The 14,416-nt window shown below is 29.8% G+C and overlaps 3 protein-coding genes across 5 annotated transcripts in view; 2 read left to right on the plus strand and 1 right to left on the minus strand.

The window, feature by feature from the left end:
* Positions 1 to 1,244: 1,244 nt before the first annotated feature.
* LOC122572511 (damage-control phosphatase ARMT1-like) lies at positions 1,245 to 3,973 on the plus strand. Its single transcript, XM_043737536.1, has 7 exons — positions 1,245 to 1,400; positions 1,490 to 1,652; positions 1,750 to 1,855; positions 1,934 to 2,181; positions 2,249 to 2,434; positions 2,523 to 2,913; positions 2,992 to 3,973. The coding sequence occupies exons 2-7, from the start codon at positions 1,564 to 1,566 to the stop codon at positions 3,349 to 3,351; spliced, it is 1,380 nt and encodes a 459-aa protein (XP_043593471.1). The 5' UTR covers positions 1,245 to 1,400; positions 1,490 to 1,563; the 3' UTR covers positions 3,352 to 3,973.
* Positions 3,974 to 4,174: 201 nt separating this feature from the next.
* Positions 4,175 to 8,887, minus strand: LOC122572515 (Golgi phosphoprotein 3 homolog sauron). 2 transcript variants are annotated; one of them, XM_043737560.1, is made up of 5 exons: positions 8,234 to 8,887; positions 7,880 to 8,126; positions 7,617 to 7,792; positions 7,115 to 7,359; positions 4,175 to 4,635 (listed from the first exon to the last, which is right to left on the minus strand). In XM_043737560.1, the coding sequence occupies exons 1-5, from the start codon at positions 8,483 to 8,485 to the stop codon at positions 4,632 to 4,634; spliced, it is 924 nt and encodes a 307-aa protein (XP_043593495.1). In that variant the 5' UTR covers positions 8,486 to 8,887; the 3' UTR covers positions 4,175 to 4,631. The 2 variants fall into 2 exon arrangements, with proteins under 2 accessions (XP_043593495.1, XP_043593485.1); XM_043737550.1 differs by lacking the exon at positions 4,175 to 4,635 and having other exon boundaries at positions 5,009 to 7,359; positions 8,234 to 8,886.
* Positions 8,888 to 12,008: 3,121 nt separating this feature from the next.
* Positions 12,009 to 14,416, plus strand: part of LOC122577826 — a 41,300-nt gene continuing 38,892 nt past the window's right edge. For both annotated transcript variants that reach the window (XM_043749480.1, XM_043749482.1), the window contains exon 1: positions 12,009 to 12,255. The gene's annotated coding sequence lies outside the window, so the exon portion shown is untranslated. The remainder of the gene's footprint in view (positions 12,256 to 14,416) is intronic.

Here is a 14,416-nt window from a genome sequence, read left to right on the forward strand (position 1 = left end):
GATCCATGAATTTCACATACTAATGCTTAATAATCAGAATCAAGAAACTATTGCAGAAAGCAGAGGAGGTTAGCTGCAAGTGATTTTTACAAGAAAGAAATTTCATTCCTTAATGGAACCTCTTGACAAATATACAACGCGGGCATGTTTAACTACATAGTAAACTTCTAGTACTTCAACGTAACATCTTCCGCATTAAACACTTAATTTAAATTACTTTCTGTTTTATTTGACGATATGTTATGCTTAAACAAATTAAACTAACAATCGCGTACTTTTTATGACAATATGAGAATTAACGGAGACACGCAATCTAGCGTAAGTCTGTAGAATTAATCAAAAGATAGACAATCGGTAACAGACGCAATAGATCTCCAAGTGAAATATTGTATGAATAAAATCATCTTCGGACCCCATCAATCAAAGATGAGATTCAATGTACAACAAACTCCGAAGCTACTTTTAAAAATCTGGATAAGATTGTTTATTTATATGAGCATCATACGATACATTATCTTATCACTCTCTATTTCTACATTTTGTCCTGATAAAGTTGCACACTACGAGGAATACATTTTTATTCATGGATTCCAAAGGTGTAATTTATATTCCGTCGCTTTCTACTTCTTATGCGAGGATACGTAGCTCAGTGGATACTTATCAACTTTTGTTGATACTAGATAAATCAAATTTAAATTTGCCATTAAATTGCGTAGCAACTTGACTATTTTTTTATTGAAATTAATTAATCAATAGCCAAATAATGATCTGTATGTGAATCTCCTTTTCATATTATATGTAATTACTATATATTCTAATATATAATTAGTTCTTCATATGTATACAAAGTATACGTATATATACACGTAAATATTAAGAATGCGTAGGTATATCTTAGTTTCATGACCTAAAAATGCAATTTAGTATTTTGGGAACAATACCTATTGTATCGTACCAGAATAGAAAGAATTACCAGAATATGCTAGAATAAAAAAGAAATAATTGATCATTAATCCTACGAAATATCAATAATGTTAAGAATTAAATAATTTATTTCAAATTAAATACCGATATTTCTATTGTTTGAGATATACATATGAACTGTTATGAATTATGATCAGTTTACGATTCATGTTATAAATTATGCTGCTTGCGTGTTATCAAATACGGAACAATTTATGCGCTCGTTGCTCGTTCTCGAGGCACGTGCATATGTATGCATGTGTATATGAATGATGACGAAACAGTATTCTGCAATACATACGCACGCGCACTGCACGTGCTTACAATCATATAGTAACACTTCGTTCGTTCTCTGCTGATCATAGTCTAATTTTCGTAGAATGTACCAAAAAGGAAACGATAGCCGTACCAAAGATTGAAAGAAATAAAAGCACGAGGTATACAACAATCTTTATTCAGTTACGTAACAAAAATTGTGAAGAAATATGAGATATCGTTGGCACTCGTTCGTATCTATTCATTTCAGGGTTCATGTTGTAGCCACAGCTGATTGTGATCTATTGCAGTCTAACAATAATAACAAATTTGAATAGTGATATCATGACCCAAAGATCAAATTCCGTAGACATTCGAGACCTACAAGATATACAGACACCCTTTGGAGTATGTTTATCAGGAATCTATAAAAGGTAGAACAAATTTTTCACTTCTATTTAACCTAGGAATAAAAATACTCTGAAACTTATGTACCCATTGTTTATTAATATCTTCTTATGTTTCTTATAGGAGCTTTGCTTATATAACAATTAAAGATAGATTACCAGTAATTTTAACAAAAATAATTGATACTCTCAGTCGTAACAAAGAAAATATTGCTGAAATATATGGAGAGGTAAAACACACATTTGAAGATTCATTTGATAGAGTCTAGTGACTTATGTATAACGTCTATAACTTTTAAACTGTTTAGGATGCCACGGAAGAAATTAAACAAATAACAGGATTTATCAGTAAATTGAAAAATGAAATAGCAACAAATAAAACTTTGAAACCTCTGCAATTGCTACCTGATAGTAAAGACAATGATGCTGAAGAATGGAATAAATATCTAATAAAAAGAACTGAAATAGAGGAGGGAACACCAACATGGTTTAATACTTCTTGGCTATACTGCGAATGCTATATGTATCGGGCACTTGCACAAGAATTTGCTCTCCTGTAAGTTCCAAGAAAAATTAGTAGTCGATAGTATGTAATACAAATATGTGAACTTTTTTATTTTCAGGAAATCTATGAAAAGCTATGATCCTTTCGAACAACAGAAACAGAGTGCATTTACAAATTCACTGGCTAGCATAGAAGCACTTTCTACTTATACTGTGAACCTCATACATAAAATAGGAAATCTATCGATAGTCGAAACCAAAGACGAACTTTTTAAACTTCTTAAATCAAATCTTTGGGGTAACAAGTATGCTTTATTTCCTTCACTACGTTTTCTATCTTAATTTTTTGCATGTAATTCTGTCATCAAATTTACCAGAATATGTTCTTTGTAGATGTGATTTATCTTTAAGTGCAGGAGCAGAAGTTAGTCAAAGTACTAATCCTATTGAAGTATTAAAGTCATTAGATAAAGACATTCTTGTAAACAATTTAGAATTCGTTTGGAATTTATTAAGGAACAAAGACAGTGATGATACAAATATTGTAGATATAATACTTGATAATGCAGGTTATGAACTTTTTACTGATTTATGCTTAGCAGCATTCTTAATTGCAAGTAAACTTGCTAGAAAAATTAGATTTTATGTAAAACGTTATCCATGGTATATCAGTGACACAACAGCAAATGATTTTCACTGGATTCTAACATACATGGAAAATTCACCAAATGAAAGTATACAAGAATTAGCTAACTATCTGAAGAATAATGTATGGTCTATTGAGGTAATCTGTTTCTTTTCTTATCGTTAATTTAAAAAAATAATTATTACAAAATATTAATATCTTCCATATCTTATTTAGGTAGAACTATATTGGACAAGTCCTTATGATTTTGCAGAGATGAAAAAACGTGATTCAAAATTATATGCTAAATTATCAGAAGCTAAATTAGCAATATTCAAAGGTGACCTAAATTATAGGAAATTACTAGGTGATATAAATTGGGAATATACAACAGAATTTAGACAATCATTAAGAGGGTTTCATCCAACAAATATCTTAAGTTTGAGAACTGTAAAATCTGATGTATGTGTTGGTTTAGTACCAGGTGTAGCAGAAGAATTATTTAAGGAAGATGAAAGTTGGATGTTTACAGGGCAATATGGACTTATCCAAACTACAATAGCTGGAACTTGTCAATGTCCTAACAAAACATGTTAAAATTCTATGAACCATGAGATATCAGAAACATTGAACTATGAACAAATTTCTATGTGCTACTGCATATATTTTGTATTAATTGTGTACTATTCACAATTCTGATGCATTTCATCCATTGTATATTTAGTGTACAGAATTGATTGTATATATTATGTATAGTTTATCAATTTTCAACTACAAAAATTACATATATAATCCAATTATTATAGCAGTTAATGAACACATATATGATTAATGATTATTTAAATTGTATAATAAGTATGTGATGCAAGCTATGAAAATAATTATCAAAAGCTACTCTATAATTATATTTCAGTAATAATATCTTTAGTAACTGCCTTTTTGAATTTCTCATACAAATTTCTAAGTATGTATTATATTTTGTATTATAATATTAGTTTTGTAATTGAAATTTTCATACTACAAATCATTTTTCCAAATTAATGATTTAATTATACATAAAATACTGTACACGCATAAATATAGAACATAAAATAAAATTTTGCGAATTCTATTTCAAAACCTTATTCATGTTTTTATCTTGAATTAGAATTCTTCAAAATCCATGTAAATAATAAGCATTGATTTTTATGTTTCTTATATGTTATGTTATTTTATCCTATACTTGTATATATCTCATTTCTATAAATACTTAAATAATAAATAATTACTTTATTATCATTATATATATTAATGATATACTAATAATAGTATACAATTAATCTGTATCATTTAATATAATTCCAAATGCATGTTTTAATATACCAATCCATATTATAAATTTATATTGAAAAATATACGCTTTTTTACTTTCATTTATTAAAACCAAATTATACAAAATATTAGTTATGACAAAATAGTATTAGAATAAGGAATGTATTCTTTACCAAATACAATTCACTCTAAAACACTTTTTTTTAATAAAATGTACATAAGACAATGAGTAATATGTTTCAATCGTAAAAGTATATAATTTTCGCAGTCATGTGATATATAAATGTATTTGGAAAGGTATATTACTCATAACATACATATATTTATATACAACAAAAGAAAATGATGAATCAAAAATATCAAACATCATTTCTACAAAAATAATTTTCACAAAATATTAATACATCCATAATGTTATATTATAACAGCTAATATAAAATACTAGCTTTTGGTAGTTAAAATAAACATATATTAGATTGTTGTAATTATACCTAATTTGATATGATGAAAGTACTAATTGTAACATGTGTCCTCGGAATTAAAAGAGTATCTCTATTCTATTCCTCTTATCTGAAATTAAAAAAAAAGGATAATAACAATATAAAGTAGTAGACTTAAAATTTTTAGTGAATATATACTCCAAATATTTATATGTAGCACCATACTCTACAATTAAAAGAACTTGCAAACATCCTACCAAGTGGCAGTAGAACTCTTAGTAATTAAAAAATAAGTATTTTAATTTGCATGTACCCATCAATTTGTAATATTCATGAATAACATCAATTTGAATTTATAGAAATTAGTTACTTTACTATCAGTAACATTGTAATAATAAATGCTAAAAATGCTTAATATTTATGAAATGCGTTTGTCCAGCAAGCTCTTTTTTAAGACAATTTAAATTATCTTTTCAAACAAATTCTTTAATAATATACAGGTATAAAATTATGATATTTATTGACTATTTTGCTGTATTACAAGAAATTTAACAATAGCTCATACTTCTTAAATCTCTTTCAATAAATATTTATGTTATTTGGGATGCAGTATAATAGTATTCCAATATTGCAGTAACATAAAAAGATCTATATATGTTTATAATTTTACAGTACTAAGGCAGCAATATTAAAAGATTTTAGAATATCTATTTCTTTTGCTCTTATTTATTATTTCCAAAATGTATGTCAATATATATATATGTATAAACAAAAATAAGTTTATTGTTCTATAATACATATTATCTAAACACATAAAATAATTTTATGTTATATAAACTTATGTAGGGAACCCCTCAACATTATGAACAAATTCAGTTGAATACATACAGGATGTTCCAAGAAATATTAATCAAACAAAGATAACATAACATGCTGCTTTAAATTAAAAAGATCTATTATTAAATTAGTTAAATTAATGGTAAAGTTCTAATCCTACAAGTACAAAATTTTCAACTACTATTATAACCATAAAAGGTACAAATACATTTGAAACTGTTTAATCTGTTCTAATGCAGATAGTGAAAGTGACCCTTATGTGTATTTAAAATATGTGAACCTAAAATTTTTATAGTTTTTAAATAAAAGGTAATAATATAAAACTTATATATTCAAATCAATATGATCAGCTTAAATATTGTCAAAAATAACAATATATCTTCCATTTAAAAGATCAATATATTTCCACAAATATAATTTGTGAACTAAATACTCAGAAATGCCATTGTTAAATACATACTAAACTCATTACAGATATTCGATTTTCGTAATGAACCGATTTGAGACCGAATATTAAGCAATTGCACAAGTTTACGATTTTATTAATCTAAGGTATATTTACGATGTATGACAAAATAGATGAAAAAGTGAAATAATTGAATTGTTTTTCATACATTGATCATTCAAAAGTTACTAGAAAATATTTAAATGTCCGATAAATAAATTATTACGATTGTACAAACATCTCAAAGAAAGATTAAATATTTCTTGATCACCCTATACACATTTAAAGATTTGTAAAAGACGATAGTATATGTTACTGACATTAGTAACAATTATGATTCTTCAAAATCCCTTATTCGTCTTTAATTTCGTTTGCCTTGATACACTAATTATAACAGACAACCCCCACTTTATATTTTTTCTACTTACATCGTATCATATCACATCGTATAATGTTAACAATAGTAACATATATACGATAAGTTAACAACAAAATTTATCGGGAACATACGTGCGTATCGCGTATTAATTAAGAACATAATAGCTTCGACATATTCGTTTGCTACCTCCAACTATTCCCGCGTTACATTTCATCATAGATCATAGCGATACATCGAGAAAGATTTAAGTGGGATAGAAATGACTTTCATAAACTATTTTTGACATCTGAGTACTTTACTGCCACCTAGTGAAACTATAAATATACGCTAGTTTAAAAAAAATAAAAGCAGATTTTGGAAGTATAAACCTACTATAATCAAGTTTTCTATAAAGAAGACGTAAAGAAACGATAAAAATTCGTCACCACTGTGCAAAGAATTACTTTCATTGCTTTCACATTTAGACAACTATCAGAAATGTGACATTTGATCCAACATTAAATGTCTGCCATATAATTGTCGCGTCTGTAAACATACATATTTGCAGTCCATGTTCAGATAATAGACACAGAGAAGATATGGGACAAAACTCAGCACAGTGCAATCTTTTGTTCCTGAGCTGACATGGCACTACCCCACACGCAAAGTACTCATTCACACCTTAAATTTTGTTATTCTTTTTTTCTCTTTATAATATTTAAATATGAGCATTCATAATTCAGCTATCAAATGTATTAAATAACAGTAATGGAAATGACTAATATTCTAAGTCTGCTTTACAGAGTTGGGTTCAAGGTATTTGGTCTGAATTGTATGATCATTAGTAACACTTGCAGCTACTCCATTTCAGATTGCAACAAAAATTTCTGTAAATTTGATAGTCCCAAGTATTCATACTAGTATCCAATATTTGCTTTATACACTTGTAATTTGTGAAAGAATTGTTACTTAGTGAATGCAGCAAATACCGCCCAAAGGACTGGATTAGCATTAGGTTTAGCAGCTTCTGCTTCAAAGTCAAGGTCCAATAATGTTCGCACTCGTCGCATCGCTAGTTCATAGTCGTCATCTGAGAGAGGTGCAAACGCATTTTCTAATACATCAGCTGCATGAGCTAAAATAACTAAAGCTAATATTCTCCTATCCATACGGCCAGCATCATTGACCCAGCGACTTAACACAGCTTCTTGGATCTGAGAGATATAAAAAATACATTCTTTATATATAATTTCCCTGTCATTATAATTTTTTAATTTCAACAATCCTTTAAACAAGATTCATACAATCCAATCGTGTTCACACTTTTATGTATATATAAATTTATATATATGTAATAAGATATTACTTTCACTTAAATATAATGAATGAACCAAAGACATGAGTGACGAAAGCTAAAATTTAAATTAAAGATATAATAAGTAAACCAAAAAATAATACAAAAAGAATTTACCTTTTTTACAAGTCGACTTTTGGCAAGATTATCAGTAAGAGGATGAGTTGTCATATCAAAGAGTAAGAAATTCTGTTTTTCAGTTGTCAAAACTCCTTTCTCAACAAGATTTTTAGCTAATCTTTCTCTAACATTTTTCAACTGATATCTTAATTTGAGTGGATTCCATGTTTCTCCTAAATAAGGAAAGATATTTAAAATATTATAAGAGTGTATTATACAAAATTTGTTATCAAATAAGTATATTTTCATGCTTAACTAACCACTGAGATATTCAATCCAACTAGGAACAGTTTCAGGTGGATCAGTTTCTTTTAGGTGTTTTAGAGCTTCGTCTAACAGAACATCTCCTGTAGGAGCATCATTTTTCAGTAGAAGTTTCCTCACCAATAGTCCCTTTTTGCGCATACCAGCTTTTTCTAATTCTACTCGACCACGAAATCCAAGCTCTGCCAAAATACAACCACGTAACCCAGAACTTATGCAATCATTCCAAAATGATGTGTAACCCTGTAAGAAAATATATATTTTAAAACTTAGGTATTGATTCATAATACATTTTACTATGCATGACAGCAAGGAAATTAACTACAGAGTTGACAATAATGTCAACAAACCTCCTTGTCTTTCAGACCAAGTAATAAAACTTCCTCCATGAGTGTCAATCTGGTTTCCTTATCAGAATCTTGGGATTCGTCGATCTTGGGATTTGAATTAAGATCTTTTTGCATGGTACAGTCTGTATCCATGCCATGGCCAGATAATTTATCATTATGGCTAATATCATTAGAGCCATCCTGGCCTAGACCACTACCACTACTGCTGTTAACAACACGTCGTCGTTGTACCAATCCGTCAGTGCGATTCATTATTTGATGAAGCTGTGCTTCTTTTACGATTACGTCCGCGTGTCAAATACGCCACCGTGTCGCCTTTACTTCCGATGATTAGGTGTGTAGTCAACCGTAGTTAAAACAATCTGGCGGCATGTATTGAACAATACACACTATATTGTTGACGTTTTAACAAATATGACATATCTTTTCAAGATGGCCAATCTTTACGAACGTCGTTATTTTGTTCCACTAGTATTATCTGTTTTTATTACGCTTGTATTATACACAATTAAAAACAAGCCTCTATACGTTATGCGTAACACTATCGCACTCAACGTAGTTCGTTGTTTCTGCGATACATTTACCTCGGCGCTAATGTTTTCGGAAAGAAACTTATCACAGCTCGATCAAGGCCCTCTCAACTCTCAACACTCATCGAGCCTAGGATGCGAATCGCGCACCGCGTATTACAATTGTTTAGAATGCTCACTCGACTCAGACAGATAGATCCTGTCGTTCGGTCGGTAATATCGGTAGTTTTGTTTACCATCGTCACGTCAAGTTTTCTGTAAAACTTGCTGCAATAATTAAAAAATCCATCCACGTACATATGTATATATACATATGTAATATTTTGTCATGAACCTCGCATGCCCGCGCGCAAAAGTTCGTTCGTTTCCTCCGATTCCTCAAATAAATTATGATGAACAATTAAAACTGAATACGTTTTCTTAAATTATATCTGTTTATGAAATACAACATCAAGTAGTTTGAAACAAATTTTACTATTTTCAACTATTAATGATTGTATATATATGAGCAATTATATATGTATATTTTCAGAAAGGTGTAAAATTGAAAAATCGCTGTTGATTCGACTTTGTTTAATTCAAAGTACTGAAAATTTTAAATACTACTATCCTTTTTTTTTTAAGTTTGTGTCGTTTCCTTTGCAATACCGAAGTAGACTAATGTTATTATATTTCTATTGGAAGGAGATCCGTAACATTTACGAATACACGAAGCATTTTATTTTTAACCCTACAATATACTTTACAATGGTTAGAAATGCGATTATATATTATGTAAAACATTTAAAAACCGCTCCATTTCTGATAATAACCTCACCAACACTAAATCCTCCGGTAAAATCAACTTCTTCCATGCACTGTAAATACGTAACGAAACGAATTTCGAATATTTATCAAACAACAAAATAGCATAACCCGGATAAAGTGCACATCTTTTTGTATTGTAATTAATGTAGCAACCGTGGTAATATTTTATTAGATCGCAATATTTGCGTATATGGCACTTAATTACTCTCGTGAAGAATTCACGTAATGCAAAATACTAATATCTAAATGAGGGCTTTTTCTATATTATAAAATTATTACCTAATAGCAACATAAAATAACATTCGTAGCAGATGTAACTGAACTACCGCACTCTGGTATATCTCTATTTTATCAGACGTGCTTTTTCTAACCACGAAACATAGTAAAAACGATGCCATAGTAATAACTAATATCTATCTATTAATGTTAAGACGCTAGAGATTTTCATATGTATTATATAGATACATACATACTATTTTAGCAAGCAATATCTGCTGGCTCTCTTCGATAAAGGGAAAGACGCTAATATGTAACCAGAACAATGAAAGAAAAATGCTCATCACCCTCTGCTCTTGTAAATGTGCATATAGAACCAGTAACACGGTAACGATTATTTTTTATTGCTCGTGAACAATGGAGCGAAACGAAAATTACAGCCTGTGAGGCTTGCGTTGTCGTTTCACAGCGAAACATTAACTTTTACAGTTAAACTATACGTGTCCTCGAAAGTACTAATAAAATGATACGTGTTCTCGCGTATACCGTATACTATGTATCCGCGTCACTCGATGATGCGTAAAGCTTTGTACGAACGGTTATCTTGGTAAATTCAGAAATATCAATATATTGTGATTAGTGCAGAAAAAAATTTAGTATAGGAAATACGCAAGCTAGAAAAAGTTATATTAGTTGTGACAACGATTATTTTTATAATTTCCTTTATGACATTACTTTGTGTTTACTCTCTGTTTTATTATCGTCATTTACATTCAATCTAAATCTAACTGAAACCTAACCCAAACCAAACGCATAATTTCAACATACCTATATGTTCAACTATCTATCGTGTTAGAAAATACATACGTAAAATGTTTTGTATTCAAGCGAGGTATAATCACTGTATTATCGGGGTTAGTGACACTCCACAACCGATCGTGGTGTACGCTGATATTGAGCTTAATGATCGTTTCCGGCGCTCAATGTCAACCGTTCAATGTCGGTGTCGGTGCCCACATTTGCATGAAGCAGGTGCGAACAAGCACAAATGTAACAAAAATATATTTACAAAAAGAATAAACTATTTTTTCTGTTTATGTCAAAGGTGTAGAAAATAAAACTCCTTAATATTCACGTTTTTAAGGATTAAAATCTATATATTTATACAGTGTCATTAATTTTCATTAATATAAGAAATACTCCAATACCTATTTTAAGAGAAACAATTTTAATTTGTGATAATAATTGAAAAAAGTAACAACCGCTGATCAAATTTCAATAATTATAATTTATAGATACCTTTTTATCAGTGTATTAACGATCTTCGATATGAATTCAAATGTCGCGTGCTTATTAAATATTTATCAAGTAAAATATTTAAATGTCACAAATCTTTTCTCACATGCCTCTCCCCATACAACTTGGATAAGAAGGATAACTATTCCCCTTTCCTGCTCAATGTCAATTCCACGCCTATACGGCATTGCTGCATAGCTTTACTCTGTACAATAACTTATAAATAGAGGAAAGAATAACGGAAATGAAGATAGTTATGTTCTACATCATGTAGAAGATTGTAACTTTTGAAAAAATATATCTATTATAGATAATTGAGTCAAATATCCATTATCTAATTATGATAAGGACTATTTGACGAAAATTTTTGATTACACTTGAAAAATCTTAAAATTTGAAAATTCAATAATTGAGACGAAAATTTGTTAAAGAAAAGCGATTCAAACAGAAAGTCCTTTAAGCTAAATAAAATTTATTACACGACAAAGGAATAAACTACACTGCCATAATAGCAAATCTATATTCATCGAAAAAAGATGTAATCGACATTATCCATCTGATTAAACAGTATAATGGTCTGACCAAGAATGTCCATATATTCAAATATTTGTTGAAAACAAAAGTTACATATATTTAAACAATCCAATGAGATTACAATATTTAAATGATTCTTTGGTATTCATATATCATACAAATTTATCAAGAAAGATCGTAACGTAAAATTGTAAACGCATAAACGCATGTAGAGTAATATCAAAAGTCATTTATTATGTATAAATTGATTTAAAATCGATCATCGTTAGAATAAATTGTCACTGTACAATTTCTGTTTATATAGAGGGAAAGGGAGATACACTCTACAATGGGGAGAGAGAAAAAGAGAAAGAGAAGGTAGGAATCGAGGCTGTCGGTGAAGGCGCAACGAGAGGCACGTTCAGTCGTCCGGACCCGCTCGGTCGGTCTAAACAGATGGTACCTGATCGTATTCCCTGCTATCGCAGTGGTTCTGTCAGGTCTTCACTCGTGTATAGTGAAATTTTGCTCTTAATTGTGCATTTTTAGAGAAAACTCAAGCATATACCATAGAAAGGATACACTATTACAAACAGAACCGACGATGATTCAGTGGGACTTCTGTTGAACGTATCGATTTTTTGCGAGGACAGGTATCAGGTAAGTTAAAGGAATTTATTAACTTGAATTCTGTAACGACCTTTAATAGAATAATGTGGGAACAATTTTAGGGATTGTTTCTTTCGTTACGTACTTTGATCGATTCGTCAAAATATTGCTTGCTCTTCTTTCATGGTGTATTTTATAATTTTATTAGCGGTAGCAGGATAGTGAGTGTTTAGCTTGAGACAGCTGTTAAAATATTTTGCGAATCACACATTGGTCCGTTGCACAACTTGACATAAATTAAACAAAGGGAGTTTTAAAGGTTCCTTTGGCTACAAAAAATGTATCGGAATCTAATTTTATTATCTTATCACTTGAATATTCATGTTGTTTATATATTTTAAGCGAGCAGTTACTATTCATTCATCGTTATTAGTAAAACATCGTTTGTAGTACGTTTTAAACAACTCTCACTATATGGAAATATTCGATTAGCGCATAAATTACATTGTTGTTTTGCATACATGTTGAATTTTCAACTATCGGAATTTCGTTCGCGCGCTTCTGCTCTCTGTGAATCATTGCTGAGTTCCCGGTTGTCTATGTATTGAAGCCGGGTCTCACAAAAGGGAAACCATGGGAAGAATTGCGTAATCATATTATTCATAATTAACGAGAACACTTTACAACGCTTCGAAGACGCCACTTTAACGATGTGAACGACGTATTACCATGGATACCATTTCGGAGATGCTAGGTTAACGTCTAAAATCTGCTTACAGCTGATTTTCAGGAAGCTTTTTAGCCTCATATTTCCCATTCTTGTTCGTTTCTTCTTCGACATCATGTTTCTTTTGTCTACAGATAAATTTTGAGATTTCTGTTACGTTCGAAACGTTTTCATGATAAACAATTATTCATTATAGCAAACAATTACTTGTACCTTGCATTACGTGTACACTGAATGATTCGCTAGGATTACATAACTAACTGTTAACGGTGAATGGTAGAGTTACGATATATTAAGTAACTATATTAGCTATCGTACATTAAATTTGTTCTGAACTGTTTTAAGGCGTGATTTTAATTTTTATTTTTACTTAGAAATTAATATTGATTGATTGAAAGAATTATAATTCCTTCGTTTTGGCAAATTTGCTTAAATTTATTTGCATATTTACAACCTACTCTTCAACACCAGTGGAAGTAATAAGTAAATTAAGTTTGTAAATTAAGGCTAGAATACAATAGCTGGTGATCATATAGAAGCAATTTTACGATTATTTTTAGTAAGTGAAAATAAAGAGAATGTCAATTAGTTAATAAAAGAAACTGGAGATAAAAGAAAACATAGAAAAATACTTGATTTGTCATGTTTTTTAAGATATCGATAAGATTTTTTCCTAAGAATGCACACTGATCTCATCGTTATATGACTAATCCTACATTTTAACAAATACGCAGATTATACTTATGTATGTGTTGGCTTCAAAGAAGGATAAATTTAGCCTTGTGCCACTGAACATTAATTAGAATGATCAGAATATTGTTTCTACATACATCTGCATATTTCATAACGTTTTCTGTGCTCTAATAAAAATTTTAATTTTTGTACAAGAACAACCATGTAATTAAATTAGATGATAATCAGCTGGCAATGAGATGAAAAATGAACTGACGCGTTAAGTATGTTTCGTATTTGTCAAAACTATTTAGAGCAAAAAATATAAATATCAGTGTGAACATATTTATAGAATCACGTTTATTTATTCTACTAACGATGAGTCACCTTAATCGGGTTAGCGATAGCTAAGCTCCTTATCGTTAACGTTATGTATTTCAGAAATCTCTTTCGATAAACGTTATATATATTTCACACATATGCATTTTATATGCAAAGGTTATTAATGTAAACTTTTTGTGTAATTAATTATAATGTTACACATATTCTGAACTTCGTTACGGCCTGAATGGAAGCTTGATTACCAAAGATTTATTCACCGATCCCTAAACGAAATGTTATTTTTTAATTGCAGGATATGGTACAGTGAAACTCTTTGGTTTTCATTAGTTTCGCAAGTAAAAATTATTTAAGGATTCGAAATTTTTAATTAAGTCAAATAGCAGTAATAGTAATAGCAAATAGACTTATCAATCAATGTGGCAATTAAGAAACTTTGTTTAAAAGCAATATGAGAACACCGTTGTATTATAA

Source organism: Bombus pyrosoma, linkage group LG2 (assembly GCF_014825855.1).
Source record: "Bombus pyrosoma isolate SC7728 linkage group LG2, ASM1482585v1, whole genome shotgun sequence".
Taxonomy (NCBI): domain Eukaryota; kingdom Metazoa; phylum Arthropoda; class Insecta; order Hymenoptera; family Apidae; genus Bombus; species Bombus pyrosoma.